Source organism: Diadema setosum, chromosome 22, assembly GCF_964275005.1.
Source record: "Diadema setosum chromosome 22, eeDiaSeto1, whole genome shotgun sequence".
In the NCBI taxonomy this organism is placed as follows: Eukaryota; Metazoa; Echinodermata; class Echinoidea; order Diadematoida; family Diadematidae; genus Diadema; species Diadema setosum.
In genome coordinates, this window is record NC_092706.1 from 17817206 (window position 1) to 17836154 (window position 18949).

General features: G+C 38.6%; 1 protein-coding gene across 1 annotated transcript in view; it reads left to right on the forward strand.

Annotated features, from left to right (window-relative positions):
• Nucleotides 1-18949, forward strand: part of LOC140245369 (activin receptor type-1-like) — a 55461-nt gene that overhangs the window by 33211 nt on the left and 3301 nt on the right. The window contains exons 4-6 of the mRNA XM_072324944.1: nucleotides 14708-14916; nucleotides 16628-16727; nucleotides 18094-18714. Of these exons, the coding sequence (XP_072181045.1) occupies nucleotides 14708-14916; nucleotides 16628-16727; nucleotides 18094-18714 (930 nt within the window). The remainder of the gene's footprint in view (nucleotides 1-14707; nucleotides 14917-16627; nucleotides 16728-18093; nucleotides 18715-18949) is intronic.

Consider the following 18949-nt stretch of genomic DNA (forward strand, 5'->3'; position numbering starts at 1 on the left):
CTTACGGTGTCAATAGGATACATGTGTGTGTCAGGCTCTGCTTCCGAGGTTAATACTCTCTCTCTAACAGCCGAAATCTAAAGAGAGGAGTGGGATGGGTTGTACGTGTATGTTGGTGGGTCAAGAATCGACAGGGAAGATAAACTTGTGATTGTACTCCAAAGTCAATTGATAAAATGAATTGGTGAGATTGCGGGGAAGGAGATTTTGGAACTTCTATGCTACATACATTGCTGCATTATGTTATCTCATAAATTTTCTGGTAAAAAGAACGTTACATCATTGCCAGCATGCCAAATCATTTTGTGAGAATGGATTTCCTCTTCTTTGTGCCCATGTTAGTTGTGACAATACAATGTATGTCTTTGTAAATTTTATTTATCCCATCAGCAGTATGTACTGTATATAATACACTTCTGGCACACCCCTCGCATACAATTGTACATATATATGTATTTAATTTGAAAAAAGAAAAAGAAATTATGTTCTCTTTCACAGTGGGAATGTTTGATTTTAGCAGTAAGTATTTCATTTTTTTTTTTTTTTTGATGGGGTCTAAAAAGTTCATCTATGTCTCAACTTTTTTGATGGGGTCTAAAAAGTTCATCTATGTCTCAACGTGCGCATGCAACACATTTAAAAAGCAGCAGCATATGTACATGTAAGCTCTTTAAGGATCGTTTATAAATATCTGATGAGGTTTTTCCATTAGTGAGCTTTTTAGAGCATTCTTCCCCCCCCCCAAAAAAAAAAGAAAAGAAATTGAAGCAACCACCATGCCCTTGTGTTCATTCATCACCGTGCATCATCATATTGAAAAGCCCACACAAAAGAAAATGCCCAGTATCAACAAAGTATTGCTTTCAAGCCATGAAAAATTATGGAGTACATATTTTATTTGAAGAGGGATGCTTAAAATAAAATGTTTGAATAAAAAAAAAGAATCTATGCAGCATTAAGAGATTGGAAGGAGACAACAGACACAAGTTACAAATTTTGTACATACACACACACACACACACACATACACACACACACACACACACATACCCTCACTCATGAGCATCATACAGAAAAGTAAGCAGATATTTTTTTTTTATGTTGTATGTTTTAGTGTCTGTGCACTGTAGCTACTCTTAGACTCAAGAGATTGACTTAGGAATGGGAAGATGACTTTGATTGTCCAATAGGGAACATATGAAGTATAGAACTTTGAAAGTCAGCTTACAATGCTAATACACACGTACAAGTCTGTTCTTGGATAATCCAACATTTTTGGGTGGATTAAGTTCTGCACTGTCTTTTTCTTTTTAGCTCACCTGAGCCAAAGGCTCAAGTGAGCTATTGCGATCGCTCTTCGTCCGTTGTCCGTCGTGCGTTGTCCGTCGTCCGTTGTCCGTCGTGCGTAAACTTTTACATTTTCATTTTCTTCTTGAGAAGCCCTTGACCGATTTTCACCAAACTTGGCAGGTAGCATCCCTAGGGGGATAGGATCTCAATTTATTCAAGTGGGCACCATACCCCACCTGGGGGCCCCCAAAGGGGCCCAAACCCCCCAAAATTAAGAAATCTTAAAAAATCTTCTTCTCTAGAACCAGAAGTGATAGAGCTAAGTTAATACTATGAATTAGTACATTGATGACTGTAGTTTCAAGTTTGTTCATGGCGGAATCAGGGGTGCCCCCCTTCGGACCCAGCAGAGGGGGTTGGGGAGGGGTCCTAATGGGGCCCAAATTGTACATTTTCATCTTTTTCTTGAAAATGCTATTATGACTTTTCACCAAAGTTGGCAGGTAGCATCCCTAGGGGAAAAAAATCTTATTCCCATCAAATGGGCACCATGCCCCACCTGGGGGCCCCAGGGGGCCTAAATTTGGACCAAAGTTGTACATTTTCAGCTTTTTCTTGAAAATCCTATAGCTAATTTTCACCAAACTTTGCAGGTAGCATCCCTAGGGGGATAGAATCTCAATTCCATCATATTGGCACCATGCCCTACCTGGGGGCCCCATGGGTCCCCCCCCCCCTCCTGTAGGGAATCTTTACAGATTTTCTCTGGAACTGGAAGTGATTGAGCTTAGTTAATACAATGAGTCAGTATATTGATGACTGTTGTTTCAAGTTTCTTCATGGGAGAATCAGGGGTGCCCTCCCCACCCCCTACCCCCTTGGGACCCAAAGAAGCGGGATGGGATGGGGGGGGGGGGGTCCAAATGTGAGCCTAAATTTTCATCTTTTTGCTGAAAACGACATAATGGATTTTCACCAAACTTGTCAAGTAGCATTCCCATAGGGATAAGATCTCAAAGTGTTTGAATGGGCACCATGCTTTCCTTGGGGGCCCCAGGGGGTCCAAACCTCCTAAATTAATGAATATTAAATAATATTTTTCTCTAGTTCTAATTAAAAGTGATACGGCTTTCAGTCTTTTTTCCCAAGCTGCATAATCCAACGTTCTATTAAGTACAGTGTACTTGGCAGGTATTTTTACCAGTGTGATGGAATATGTAAATGGACACCATGCCCCATTCTCACCGCTACCCCCACCATAAGTTTCCAATGTTCTCAGGTAAGAGCCGCAAGAATGCATGGAAGGTGAACTTGCGATACTCAGGTGAGCGCGTGACCCCCGGGTCTGTTGTTCTTTTCTGTGGTCAGGTAATGTCAGATTACATTGTAAGTCTCTACACTACTGCCTTTGTTGAGGAAACAATCTTTCATGGATTCTGGTATAGCATATTCTCTGACAGGATATCGTGTTGACTGATGTACCTCCAGAATTGTAAAATAACTGGATTAAAGAGGTACTTTTGCATTCTGGTTTTGAACCATAAATTAAATGGAGTATTATTGCAGTTGCATTTGTCATTTTCATGTCAAAATAAGATCATAAACCGATTTCTTGCTACTTTGTAAACATTTTCAAAGCAGTTTTCCACCAACCTGCAAAGAGATGTCAAGGGAGAAACAGGAGAAAATGTCAATTCAGAAACATTCAAGTTCCAACACGTTGATATCTACCAAGTCATAGATGGCAGTGAACAGATAACAGTAGAACTCCACTCTGTAATATCTGATTTAGTATGAAAATCAATCAAACTGATTTTTGCTTTGTTATCTTTCCTGTTCAAAATATTCCATTTTTAAATGAAACTTAAACCCTTGACTTCCCTTTTCTGACTCATATATGTAGAACATTATATCAAAAAGTTGAACTTAAAACAGGTTGGAAAAAATGCCAATATTGTTGATTTTGTTGCCTCCACTCAATCTCTGTGAAATGAAACTGTGGTCTTTTGTAGCTAGTTACATTTTAAAGTAATAAACATAAATCACAGCGCCAGATTCCCCAATAAGTAAACTAGTAAGAACCCAGCTTGAGGCTTTGCTTTAACAGACAACGGCTAAGAGTAGATAGTAGATGCCACTTGAGAGTCATGAATCTTTCATGCTGTCCTGTGGTCTAGAGACATAATAGCTTTTCTAACAGACTGAAAGATCCAGTGGAATATTTAACCTTTTTCTTTAAAGTGGATGTTCGTTGCCACCTTCCAGCCTTTACTTGTTGGAGTATTGATGTTAAAGAAAAGCTATGCATTTAGAGCATACATATTGTGGTGAAAAGACCACAAACTATCAATCCAGAGGTGTGTATCCCCCAGCTGCGGGGGTTGTGCCCCCTTAGGCAAGGCACTTTATCCTCACTGCCTATAGTCCTTAGGAGGGGACTTCAAGCCAAGCAGTCCCATGTTTCACTTTCTTACAAGTATTCATTGCTTTCATACCAACCATGTAAAAACAAATCAAAATGCACTTCATTTCAGTGCAGTGTCACCATGACTCTGTGTAGCAAGTAGTTTTCCAGTATCCAGTTTTATTTCCTGCAGTTGTTTGATAATCAGATATGTTCATGCTTCCTTCACCTTACGTATGAAAGCACGTTAGATTACCTTTTACATATTCTGATATGATTTGACTAGTGTTATAAACCTAGTTGTAATTCGTGTGAAACATCTTGAGATTTATGGCTAATAAAGTCATCTAAACATTATATAACATTGTGATTTGATAGGTGCACCTGAAAGCCTTTTTAAATGCAGAAATTTTGCCATAATGAGCGACAAAACTACAAATGATTGATATATACTAGTGAGCTCTTTATTCCAAAATGCTTTATGATTTTGCAGGAAAGCCCCATTATCAAAGATATCTTCCTGTTGGGTTATGCCTTGAAATGTTGTGTTAAAAACCTATTAGAAATAGCAAAAACCGGTAGGAAGATAAGTAACCAGCTGCTATTCACGTAGCCCATGTCTAGTGGAGGAAATGTTATCTTGAAATCAGTATTTTTATGTCTTCTCAAAGTGTTAGGGATTGTTTTCAGAAAATATTCAGAGGAAATCAATATCAAAGTGCTTTCAAGACATAATCGAAATAATCAAATGAAAGTCATTATTTTTGCTACACCCGTACAGTCTATTTTTTCTTGACTATTCTGTGCTCCTAATGACTATTGATTTGATGGGAGCGGGTTTTGCAAATTTTCTCGTGATCAATCACATCACATTAAAGTGACTGATTGCTATTAAATATGTGAATAGTTCATGATAGATTATATTCCAACATCCTGACAATCCCCCAAATTTCAGTCAAATATGATTTCTTATTCCACTATGTCTACAGGTTTTTCATGTTTCCGCCCCAAAGGGTGCATTCTGTCTGTCCGTTCGTCAGTCCCATCTCATTGTCATGATTTAAGAAAAGCTGCTCAGTGGATTTGCTTGGTACCCAGCCCAGGTTTGCCACATGGGGTATAAATGTGCAGATTCAATTTTTGCCAAATATCTCTCCAATTGAAAAATCAAAAGTTCACTGAACTTTTCCTACAAAGTGGGCTTTTTTCAGCTGTATCTAACAATGGCAATTGTTCAGATGATTTTGTAGAAGTTGTAGAAATAAATTGATAGTTATTTTCATAAAATGATAGTGGTGAAAGGTTAAAGGTCGCTGTAATTTTGCCAAAAAAGTCATTACTTCATTTGTGAATTAGTAAAGATGTAGTTTGTAACTTGGTTGACAGGTCAGAAATAGACTTGAATAATGATAGTGGTGAGAGATGAAAGATTAAATTACTGTCACCCTGGACTGTTAGTTTTGCCCTTCAGGATTTAGAAAACATATAATTGTATACCTGTCTCCAAGAAAAACTGATTCATCAGAGCTGAAAGTGATGACCTAAGAACTATTGTTACCTTTGCCAGTCCATTTATGTTATGATAATCTCAGTTTTCACTCAGTTGTGGAGCTTAGTATTTTGTGTAATGCAATAGGAATACACAATTAAGTTCCTGAGGATTTCAAATGATGTTAAAGAAAAAAAAAAAGGTTTCATCTGTCCTACCCAAATTTCAACGACCCTTATAAAGTATGTGATATATCGTGTGTATGTACCAGAGGCTCGGCTCATGATGGACAAATCTTTATACATGTAGTGGAGAGTAGAGAGCTTGAAAAATGCTGTCCATGTTCACATAATATGTGAGTCATGAACAGTCCATTTCTGCCTCAGACCCTCCTAATTTTACTGATCTTGGCCACTGCCTTTAAGTGAAAATAGATTGAAATTCAGAGAACACTTTGTTTCATTGTCAAATTATGGCTGTCGATTCGAACTTTGCCATTTTGTTCTGGTGCCAACTGCTACTTGAAACTTGAGATGACTTTCTGTGAAAATTTGGAGTGCTTGCAAAAATACAGCTACTACCTTTAATGAAAAGGAGATTCCTGACTTAAATCTTGGCGGACGGTTGCCATGGTGATCTACTGAAGAAGCCAGTGAGAGCGAAAGAGCTCCCAAAGTGAGGGGGGATGGAAATGGGTCAGGTCTGCTGTGGAATGAGGTATTAATGGCAACGGCTCCAGTTGGGGGTTAGAATCATTGGGTAGATTCATGGGGAGAAAACAACTTGTTTGTGTTTTTGTTTTGTTTTCTGCTTGTGAAGGCATTTTCATTTCTTTCTCATATGAGTGACTCACTGTAGATGCCAGATTATAGTACAACATGTAGGTCCTATATGGAGACAGAAAGATGTGATTTGCTTCTTACCATTCCCTTTCCTCCTCCAGAGAAAACAAGCAAAGTAATCCTAAAGAATGTGATCTGAGATCCATCCTGGTTAGTGCAGCTGCAGGAACAGTTTGCATTGCTTCAGTAGATTGGACATCGCTGTGGTTTTGTATGTTTTGAATGTCAAGAATTATGATTCCCAGTTACTTGGCAAGGTGCTGGTTAGGGAATGCACCTCTTCTTGCTCCAAATTGCAGAGCCTATAATTGTTTGTCATCATTCATGAATGTGAGAAAAGTTTAGAAGTGGAGAATACTGTATGCTTCATTTTCTTCAGCTAGTGTGATCTTTTGGGACTGAAATCCCTTTGCCAGGCTGATATAGAAAATGACCCAAATAATTTAGTGCTCTTTTGAAGTTTTGAGTATCCAAATTGAGAGTGGTATTCTATTTTTTTTTTTAATTCATCGATCTTTTTTCATTACCTTGACTATCCCTAGCTTACTTGCCAGGCTGATACGGAAAACTAACATGCCCCATCACAGGTTTTTTTTTTTAACTGTTCTGCACAATTTCCAACCAAATGCAAATGAATACAGGATAGTAGTGCTTGCCAGTGCTACAAGCAAGAGCATGTATGTAGAAAAAAAACACAACATATTTTGAAGCTGCCCCAACCACCTACCAGGTACTAGAGTGACCCATTTACATTGGGACGTAGACCACTTCAGGACTGCTTCTCAAGTACTCTAGCTGCCAGTGTAAAAGGGGTATGGGCCAATTTGAGCTGATGTTGAAGAGCTGTGACGACTGTGCTGACCCCATTGGCTTTTTCCAATCAATTGATCAGCTGCTGAACTGGGCGCTCCCTGGATGGTGGGTATCAGGAGCACATTACCCTCCACAGATTGTGCTTACTCATCCATTTGGTCCCATCTTTACAAATTTGGTGTGACAAATTGATAGAATACGCCCTGAAGCTGAAGAGAAGTTTCTTAATGGATCAAGATTGAGCTTCACTGTTTGCTCACCTCAGTCACCTAGACTCTCTATCTATGGGGAATTCATGAAATTCTGTGTATTGGAAGTAGTTGGAACATGCGTGTATTTGATTTTCTAGTAACCTCAAACAACTTGTGTTTATATGATGCACACTAATGCACACAATTGAAATCAGGTATTAGGATGTGTGCGAATGTGAGTGTGTTTTGATAAACTCTTAGTTTGACATATAAATGTATTTTATTCCTCGTGTTAAAGTTGACAAATATATTACATGTGCAGTGATGGGATTGGTGGTTCTTTTATTCAGCTGAGAATGGTTGCCTTTCTATAGATCAATTTCCCCATGATTTCTTGCTCAATCACCACAAAATTGTATCTGTATACCTTACAAGTAGCTGTAATGCTAAGAGGTGAATGCCAAAAGCCACTTTCTGTTATCTCTTTGTGAAGATTAGTTTTGCTTTGAAGCCTCAGCTTGGAAAGGATGTTGGCAGCATTTTTTCTTTGATTTCAGGTTGTTTAACAATTACAGACTCAAACTCAAATTCCAAAAATACAAACAATGACAAATACAAATGTTACATATTTTCAACAAAGTATTTAGGTAAACATAGGCATTAATATTACACAATAAACATATACAAAACATGCAAATAGGAAAAGAAAAATATAGTATCAAAGTATTCATTTTTTTTTCAGTTAATGAGAGAAATTTGAATGGAGAAGCTCACCATTGTGAGTGGTCAGGCTGGAAATGATGGGGCCTCAGAAAAACAAACAAACAAAAAATGTTCATTTTCACTCATTTTGGAGTGACCTCAGGGATCACTCGAAGATTTTAGAGTGATCCTGACGTCACTCTAAAACGAGTGAAAATGAACATTTTCACTCAAAATTCACTCCAATTTCACTCTAAAATCACTCTTTTTTGTATTCACTCCTTCAAGAGTGAATATTTTCACTCAATTTTTTTTAGAGAGTAAGTATACATTGAATATAATTGTAGTGACAGTTGTATTAAGGGTATAATAACAACAATAGATACGGAAAATGCCTTGTACAATTAGTATTTATCACTATTGTGTTCAATGAATTCCACACTTTCAAATACTCTACACTAATTATGAAACAGTTTTTTTTTTTTCCTGTCAAGCTTTGCTTAATATACTGTGCTGTCAATGTGCATCATTCCACAGACTCCAAGTTACTTTTTTGTTCTAATGTGCACTCAAGCAAACTCATATTCCAGGTGCTCTTGGGCCACAGTGCACAGTAAATTAAAGATAGCTGTGTTCATTGCACTCCTGAACAGTTTGTTGTAGAGTGTAGGTATACACTGCGCTCTCACTGTGAGATAGCCAAGATAAATGTTAGTGTTCAATTTGATTAGTAAGGGTTCTCTCTCACTTTGTTCTATGCAAGCTTTTAACAAAATACATTGTATACAGTACATGTGTGTGTCAATGACAAGAGACATATTCCTTAAGTGACCAAAGAAGGAAATAGTCATTCTCTGATTCATAGCACAGGAAATATTCTTACTGACAAGTTTATAGGGTTGTCGGTCTTAACCTGCCATATACTCACTTCCCTGCCATCAATAATTCTACCTGCTACACTTCTCGCCTGCTTGGTGGCATTGAAATGGTTGATGCTGATTTATGTAAAATGCAGGCTGTGATCATTATACTGTTGTTTGTTTGTTTTTTCAAGTTCCATGTCTGTTTTCTTTAATCCACTGTAGAAATGTACTTTGAAGAAGTAGTGTATTGTGACATTGCGCTCCTCTGCACATTTAGGAATGTTCTTGCAAAATATCAATTTCAGTGGCCTTCAGCGATGGATGTGCGACACAGATGCTATTCTCCAAGATGAAAACTTATAAAATGCAGTAGGGGTGTATGGGTGTGGGTTGGTTGACTTTGATGAGGGTTGATGACGCTAGAGGTACCAGGAGACATGTGAGGAGACAGGGTTCACAAAGGGTCACGTCTGATACTAATTACCCCGCCATAATTGATCCTGTCATGAGGCTGAATCACATATCTTCCAGTGGGGGGCAGTGGAGAGAGAGAGAGAGAGATGAGTGAGACGCTCCCATGCAGTCCTCTCATCGCCAGAGAATCTCTTTCAATGTTTGCTGAGTCTTGGTTGTGACAGCATACCCCCTTTGTTGTAGTCAGGGACAGAAGATATTAATTAATTGGTTCAATCAGGGAACATTGGAGGGGGGGGGGGGACATTCTCCTATAACAATGATATGAGTTGGCAAAGTTCTGTGTTATCAGCAGGAGAGCAGTATTTTTTTTTTTTTTTTTTTTTTTGTCTGGACTGCAATGTGATCAGAGTTGATAATGGATGTTTTCACCCAAGCAGTACAGTGTATTTCTGATGCTGCAGTACTAAACAATTGAATTATATGGTCTTTTGTATTTAAATTAGTGTACCTTGTGTACCTTCAAAAGTAATGACATAATCTCATATAATCTGGGCATGGGTAATAGATTTGCATCAGTTATGTTTTCAAATCATAATGGGCAACAGATCTTTGTTGAATATTTGCACAAGTACAATATATCTAATATTCAGTTGAGGGTTTTTTTTTTCATGTTTCATTAGAAAGCTATTGAATACTGTAAAAGTGGATATTTTTGCATGACTAATTTTTGCGCGCTTGGCGGGGTAAAAAGAGTTCCACATGTTTTTAATTTCGCAGAATCAAGACATCAACTACTGGAACATATGGCAAGCAGAAATGGGTGCTGTTATTTTCGCGCTAGTTTCGGGTTGCGCGAAATGCACAAAAATGTCAAATTGAGGAGACTAATTATGTCCGCGCAGTCTCAGCAATGTTTCTGTGACTTCTTAGTAAATAAGTTGTCACCTTGTGTAAAGACTTATCGAACATTGCCCTGGAGTCGCCTTCTTGGTAAGAGCGTAAGCCATTTCTTGGTCTTTAGAGTCACATGAGTTGCAGCGACTGATCAGTTGTGGCAGTTGATGGAAAGTCTCCCTCCATCAGTGAGATACTGTACAATGTAGGCCTGTAAGGGAGCTGTTTGAGGCTTTTCCATATCTCTTATCTTATGCTTTGGTAGTACCAATTTGCTACAAGCAGGTCATACAGTAGCGAAAAATCACAGCTGATCAGCAGAAGCTGTATTTGAAGAAGCTTATATGCATATGTATTCATTTCGCACTGACAGCTGATGGTGAATCTGGAATTTCAATGACCACAGTAATCAACTGAATTATTCAGGAGGAGTGGTGCTTTCCCTGGCTCATTAAGAGTAATTACACTTGCAGATCTCAAAAGTCCTTCATATTGATGCGCTCAGCATCAGCTTCATGATACATGTAGTTTGCACTGGCGACAGTGTGAGGGCCTTGAAAATGTCTGTATTGTACTTGCTACAGTAGGTATGATGAAATGCAGGGGTATCAGCAGTGACTGTATCATTTGTGATACTGATGCGAGGGAAAGGATCTGCCAGCACTTCCCTGAGGAGCTCTGATGTTTGCTAGCTGTGATGGATCACGGATCATCAGCCAAGATTTGCAGGGGACTCCGAGATCCGGCCGAACTAAGCTGCTCTGTGATTAATGCCCTTACCAAGAGACATGCCTGTGAATTCCTCACTTTTCTCCTGCCATGTCCGCATGTGCCTGATGGCCTTTGCTCCATAATCCAGTCAGTTCTAGATTGTGACAGTGACCTAAAGCCAAAACCTCAAATGAATCTCATTCTGATGAACATGTCGCGTTTAGCTCTGAGTTGCCACACTTTTTTTCTTTGTATCTGAATGGCACAAGACATATTGTTTGTGACATGTTTAAAGGCAAAATGAATGCACATAATGTAAGTTATTGAATTATGATGGCCATATACATGTACATAATATATGTACAGGTGTCATATTTTTCCAAAGGAAACCAGCATTTGTACAAAAAACTTATCTGTTAGTCATTTATAAGTCCTCAATTTGGCCAATTAGATAAAAGATCAGACATTTGCTTGTGCCGGGTTAGTTAAATATGGCAGTTTGTGTGTCTGATTGTATTCAAGTTCAATCAGCATTTGGCATATATATCATAGCATACATGTGTCTGTGCATGCTGTTGATGAAAGTCTATAGGTAAGACTAGCTCCATACCAATCTGCCATATTCCTGTCATCCTTCTAAGGAATCAGAGTATTGTATGATAATGACATGATGAAATCTCGGTTCTCATCTCAACTGCAGTAAGGGATGAGCAGGATATTTTGAGGGCATGTGAAGTCCACCTCCTCAGGAAAGGAAAAGAAAGAATGTGGTGGGGGGGGGGGGGGGGGGGAGTGAGAGATTTAAAGGTATTATTTACCATTGGGAGCAGTGATTTAAAAAAAGTTCAAGTTATCACATTCTATGCATATGTGTAGGTCAGTTGTGTCACAAATACATCTTACCATATAAAGATTTTGCACTAAAGCTTGAAATATAAGGAGATATCACTATTTTTTCAATAAACCATAACTGGGGACATTTTATTCTAGAACCAATTTTATTATAACTATTGTTCACATTTTATGTATTTAACAATACTCAACATTAATTATACTGATTAACATTTTTACATTAATGTTTTTTTTTCTCTCCCTATCTCACATTCTAGAATTATTTTGAAGCACTAAAGCTGGGTTTTTTGTTTATCTGCAAATGGTAAATAATGCCTTTAAATCCACATTATTTCATGATAGTTTTTGTACTTAAGGCTCCTCTCCTCATTCCTGTCTGAAGAGGTTGCCTACCTTGTATGTAGTATGACAATGCTCAGTTTTTTTGCTGTACTCATAAAGCTACTTAGTAGCTCCATGCTGTACTGTAAAAATACAATGTATGTGTACTTAGTAATGTAGCTCTCACTTGTCAGCCATTTTCCTGTAAAATTCACTTGACTCCCATTTTGTTTGATTACTCTGCTTTAATTTGTAATAAGTATTAAGACTTATAACTTGCAAATGTTAAAATGACATTAAAACTTTAGTGTACATGTGGAAAGTTTTCCATGCTGCAAATAAGACATGTATGATATATGTATATAATCTGCATTGCATTCAGAATTGGATATCTTTACCATGCCGTCCGCTATCCTTACTGCTGTCAATGAAATCTTGGCATGGATCTGGGCGGTGCAGGATCTTTGCGATGCTTACTGCTATGCATCTGCCAGAGTAAAGTATGAATGGTCCAATCCAGTGTGGAAGTGCAGACTACTCCTGGCTAGGTTGGATTGACTGCAAGGATAAGGAGTGATCAACATGTTTACATCAAGAAGGGAATCTTGTGACTTGAGTTATATTGTTGTTGACTTCACTCTTGAATAGCTGCCTTGAAATAGGGCCCAGTCATGCAGACAGATGTGTAGATTTGATTAAATGACCATGACTTGAGTCTACTTCCTGCATTTCATAGTTGATTAAACTTTCAAATTGCCGAAGGAAAACATATTTTTCTTGTCCAAAGAGTGTACTGATAAAAGTGAAACGTTGATCTTTCCATACTGCCTTTGATTAAATGTATCTGAAAGGTCTAACCAAACTAGTTAATTCAAGATTATTTTTCCTTGCTTTGTACATCATAGATCATGCATACTCTCCAAAAAAGACTACCATTCAAATCTGTTGCACAGTACAGCATATAGCACCCTACAGATATGACATTCCATCAGTCTTTTTGGAAATAGATAATGTGATGTCATTTACAAATTATTTCATTCCATTTTATAGCACATTACTGAGGGCATGTATTTTCAAATAAAACCTGATCTCTGCTTCCCGGGTTGAACTGCGCAAAGCAGCTGTGCAGTGACAACACTCAAATCGTGATTGATGATGGTTAGATAGACGTGGAACTGCGAGAATCACGTTTCAAACCACGTTTACAAAAGCTATTCCAAATGTATTTTTAATGTGATTCTCTCTTGCGAGTTAGATAAATGCAGCCTTTAATAGTCCCATCAAAGTGCCAGGCAATGAGGATAAAGTGCCTTGCCCTAGTGGCACGACCCCTGCAGGCACGGGACTTGAACTAGGGACCTTGTAATTCATAGTTCATGACCATATCCACTGAGCCACAGCAGCTCCTGTTCTTGTACATTCGGTTCAACCAGTTATCTTATAAATACAGTCATACATTGTGTCACTTGCATGACACTTTGACAGAAAGATTCTGGAGCTTATCATTGAACACTATTCCAGCTGCTAAAATTAGACCCGAAGTCTTCATGATGTACATGTACTGGAGGACATAGGTGCAACTTGTGTATAGTGACAAACTATCTTGCCCAACTCTTCAAGGTCCCATTAATTAACCAGTCACTGAAACTTGTGTGGAACTATATATTTGCTATCCTATTAGGAGCACTTCTTTTAACTTGCTCTCAAACTTTGAAACTGAGGTGTATGTCTATGAACTGAGGTATACATGTCTATGGTGTAATGGGCCAGTGCAGGCAAGGGGCCAGTGCAGGCAAGGGGCTTCATCTCTCCTTTTCCTGACCCCACAGTCTTCCTCCTTTGCCCGCCCTTTTAAAGAGAAAGTATTTTTTCATGAATAACTTCCAATTTTCACCACCTCCGAGGAAGTCAGCGACCAGGGTGCATGCATCAAAGCAGTGCTGCAATAGAAAAGAAAACATGTTGACAATGAGATCTAATGAGACGGAGATGAGTTTATGAGTGACCTCAGTGGCCGGCCACTCCAGGCCAAATAAACCTGATGTGGCAATGATTACCTTCATTTCCATGCAATCTTCAAGCTACTCTCCAAGGGCATTCTCCCCAGTAGCCATAGAAAGGGGAAAAGTGCTCCTGAAGTTAATGTCATTGGCACTCTTCTGTGTGGGTTGAAAGTACTCATACAAAGACATTGATCTGTTGTAGTTGATCTATATCAGCTGAATGTAGGCCAGCATTAATGAAGGTGGATTTTATAGTGTTTTTCCAAGTTTGTGTAAGTTGCTGAAGAGCATGAATTATAGAGGCAGCAATGTTGTGCTTCATAAGAGTTCATTCATTAAAGTTTCACTGAAGAGTTCATCAAAGACTTGTGCTTGCTTTATCTCAGCGCACTGTAATGTTTGTGATGAGGAACTAACATGTTTGTTAGGAGTCTGACAACAAGAAGAGATTGTTTGTGCCTTGAAGGAGTTTTTATGCCTCCGCCCGAAGGGTGCCAGAGGCATTTTTTTTTCTCTCTCTCTGCATAAGCTTTATGTCGCCTGCTTGACAGAAGGGCCCTGAGGCCTTTGCGCTCAAAAAAAAAAAAAAAAAAAATATTTACATCATATGAAGAGCTTTCAAAACTCTACTGAATTATGTCACAAACCAAAATTCAATTTTTGGGTTGAATGTCATGCTATGGCCCTTCCATCCGGCAGGTGACAATATGTGATGATCTCTTATCAGTTTATCTTTTTTTTCTTTTTCTTTTTTTTTGTGTGCCAGAAACGAATTAGCATACAATCAGAGTTGGCTTTGAAGTGATATGCACTTGTGGCATATTTTCAGAGTGCTATTTATGTGTCTTCATCTAGTCTCATATGATAATGAAATCAAAAAATTCTGGACAAAGTGTTTCCCCTTCTGTTCTTCAGATTTTGGTCAGAAGGTGCCCTACAACCTGACATATACCATCCTTGGTGTGGTGGGACCACTGGTCATCTCTTTCATCTGTCTGGCCATAGCTTTCTACTGCTTTCGACGTCTGCACCGCCGGCGCATGTCTGAGCTGAACCACCAGGAGGCGCAATATCGTCATGCCTACGACATCCGAGCGGTGCCTGCTGGCGACAGCACCCTGAAGGTGAGTGACCCTGTGTGGTGCAGCAGAACTGAATGTGCAGGGGGAAAAAAATCAAACTTGCGCATAAATACATTAGCAGGAATTTCATATTTCTGTAGACATCATTCATTTCTTGACATGCTCACACACCATCTTTGTCACGCTGTATTCATTTGTAGACTGTATCTGTTTTTTCTTAGCCACAAGATGAGGCTTCCACAGTGTTCTTTTTGCTTTGTTGAATAAGGAGAGGGGGATTCACTTTAAGGCAAGGTTGTTAGTGATGTATGAAAACAAAACAGCACGTCTCTAAATATATCAGCAATGTTCTGAAGGCATCTATCAAAGTTGTGACAGAGTACAATATTGGTTGATATCAGAAAGTTATCTATAGTTGTGTCCTGTGAGGTCCTTTGATGTGATGCTTTTGTAGTGTCCTTTTGTCCCTGTGTACTTGCATTCCTCATTGGAATTGTTTACAAAAGACTAAAATATGATTTGTCATGAATTGATATGATGGTTTAAGCTCCCAGCATCATGGAAGATAAGTTATTGCATGATAACTATGAGATGTTATAAGGAGAATCAGCGTGATATAAGCTATCACAAATAGTTCTGTAGGAATTAGCATCTTCTGCCTTGAAGGGTTTCATTTTTTTGCATAATATCCATACAATATCTGGAAAAGAGCAAAAAACATGAAATGACAATCTCAGATTTCTTGAGTACTGTGAATTAGTATCTGCAGATGACATTAAAGTTGTGCTGTGTAGGTCCAGTGATATTATCACAAAATTCATGAATTCAGTTTATGATTGATATTGAAATACATCTGTACTCTTTCATTAGTTGTGTAGTGCAGATATGAATTCATTCAATAAATAGGATGAGCATCCAAACAATCAGAAGCTATAAGAATTATTCTGTCATGGATGTTAAATATATATCATATCATTCTTTATCAGTCATACCACTACAACTCATCCAGCCCTAACGGTCGTGAGATACAAGGGGCCCCAAAAGTTCAGAGATGTTTTATTACAACAAAGCTTATTTTCCACATGCTGCAATGTATCATTGAATTTGTGTTGTTCCCTTACAGGATTGTAAGTGTACAAGTTTATTGCAAGGTCATGATTGGGTGTTCTTTGTGTGATGCAGATGCAGCAGATTCAGCAGGTCATATCCAATATCACTTCACAGTTTGAAAACTCACAAGAATTCATGTCAGACTGTCAGTTTCTGAAAATAGAAGTGATATTGAGCTGTAAAGCCCAACTTCCTCTCATTATTCTTGGGGGATTTTGAATAACAAGTGATATATCCAAAGGAAATGAAGAAAAGAGTGAGAGAGACATAAAAGATGTCTATGTCTATCCAGCTCAGAATGAAATGCTATGCTGTTTCAGAACATGATTTATAATGAAAAGCGTTTGTGAACGATGATTCAGTGATCCAAGTGAGAGCTCTTTATTGGCTTTTAATGGGTATATCTTATAATTCATGCAATTTGCTGATACATTTTGTATACACTTAGAGTTAATTAAGTGTTTTATTTCTTAGTGTTCCACTAGCATTGTATACCCTGGTACCGATTATTTATATTTTCTCAATTCAGATTAAATGCATTACCTTAAATATTTTGCTAATTGTCAAATTCTCCCTTGCCTCAAATCTACCTTATAAACATTTCTCAAAATTTGATTTTTTTTTTTTAATATATATCTTACAGGACCTGTTTGATCATTCCAACACATCTGGAAGTGGATCTGGTCTACCCTACTTGGTACAAAGGACAGTAGCCAGGCAAATCAACCTGGTGCAACAAGTTGGTAAGGAGTCTCATCTACTAAATTCATCCTCTGGAAACCAAAAGAGAATGCAGCATCAATCTAGGAAATCCACCTGCATGGGGGAGGAGGATATTCCTTCCTCTGTCAACTCTATTTTGTCATGATCAATGCATCTCAATTGTTACTGTCCTATACCATTTCCCAAGTCTCATTTTGCTCCCCTAAAATTCTTTCCTCTGTTGCAGTTTTAGTTCATGTGAGTTGAGGGCTCCTGCAAACTATTGTGATATCTTTTTGTCTATATTCCATCATTCATTGTGGGCTTTGTGTCTTACATAGCTTTTCACTTGTTCAGCTCCATTATCAAAACCAGCCTTTCAAATTCAAAACAAACTTCACAAGAACCATTCTTAAGAGAAGAGGAGACAAACTTCAAAACCGTCCTGGGAACCAAAGGAGGGCCCTTGGGCCTACCCGTGTGAATTTTATGCCTCACTTTTTCTTGATTCAAAAGTTGTACAGTCAAGTCACACTCGTAGGTAATTTTTTTTTTTCTTGAGAAATAAAATCAAATTGTATGATCATAAGATTTAGGTAATCACATTTCATCAAGATGCAGTAGCATCAAGGTGGGAATATAGAATTTTTGAGCTCAGATGAGCATTTTATTTGGTGAAGGCTGGTAACATGTGGTCAGACCAAATAGAGGAGAGTGCAGTCAATCTGGGATGTAAGGTATATCAACAAACTGCATTTCTTCCTTTGTGTTCTACATGTCAGTCTACTGCAGAATATGAAGTTAGATATATGAATGTTCTGTGTGAGTACTGTAAAAGTGGAAATTTTCGCAGTGTTGAAATTTTTCGCGCATTTCATGCAACCAGAAACTAGCGCAAAAATAAAAGCATGCAAATATTTTTCTTGCCATATGTTCCCATACATGGTGTCTTGATTTCGCGGAATTACAAACACTCTAAACTCTTCTTACCCGGCCAAGTGCAAAAAATTAGTTGCATGAAAATAACCACTTTTACAGTAGGTAGATATAAACCACAATAGGTCTGTTCAGCTTCGAGAATAAGCTAATTTAAAGATAAGTTTGGAATTAAGTATAGGGCATGAAGTGTCTCATGGTCTCTTTCATCAACGAAATCATTTCATCATGAAATGACAATTTCATCAACAAAATACCAATTTTGTTGATGAAATTGTCTTTCTGTTGACGAAATTGTCATTTCATTGATGAAATTGTTTCGTTGAGGACTCTGTCATTTCGTGATGAAAGAGACCATGAGACACTTGGTGCCTCATACTTAACTAAGAACTTATCCTCAAAGTTAAGGATCACCTACCGAATGTAACTATAGACTTTGGAATGAGATTGGTATTTCTTTCTTTCTTGCAGGCAAGGGAAGGTATGGAGAAGTCTGGATGGGTACATGGCAAGGAGACACAATAGCCATTAAAATCTTCAGCTCTATTGATGAGAAGTCCTGGTTTCGAGAGACAGAGATCTACAACACAGTCATGCTGCGCCACGAGAACATCCTGGCTTTTTTCGCTTCCGACATGACATCGCGCCAATCGTGCACCCAGCTCTGGCTCATCATGGAATACCACGAACGAGGCTCTCTGTATGACTACCTGAACCGCCACGTGCTGGACGCCAGGCAGATGTGCCGCCTCGCTCTGACCGCTTGCAGTGGCCTTGTTCACCTACATACAGAGATCACATGCAACAACAGCAAGCCTGCAATTGCGCACAGAGACATTAAATCCAAGAATATCCTGGTCAAAAGGAACTTAACATGCTGCATTGCCGACCTTGGCCTTGCTGTCATGCACACACAAAAGGACGATCATATTGACATGGGCACAAATACCCGAGTGGGCACCAAGCGGTACATGGCCCCTGAGCTCCTGGATGAGACAATGAACATTCGCTGCTTTGAGTCCTTCAAGCGAGTCGATGTGTATGCATTTGGATTGGTTCTCTGGGAGATTGCCAGAAGATGTGAAGTTGGAGGTTTGTGGCTCACTCCTTATTAAGGCTCGCCTCGCACTATACGATCAGACTGGTCGCATGACTCTAGGGCATATGACCAGTCGCATGACTCGACACCGCACACTATACAATCAGACTACACAACTGGGCTTACGACCGTTCTGGCTTTAGTACATTTTACCAGTTTTGTTGAGTTTATAAGCGCACGCAGTGCACATTGCATGCGCTCTTTTACTTTTTGCATAATACTGTATCG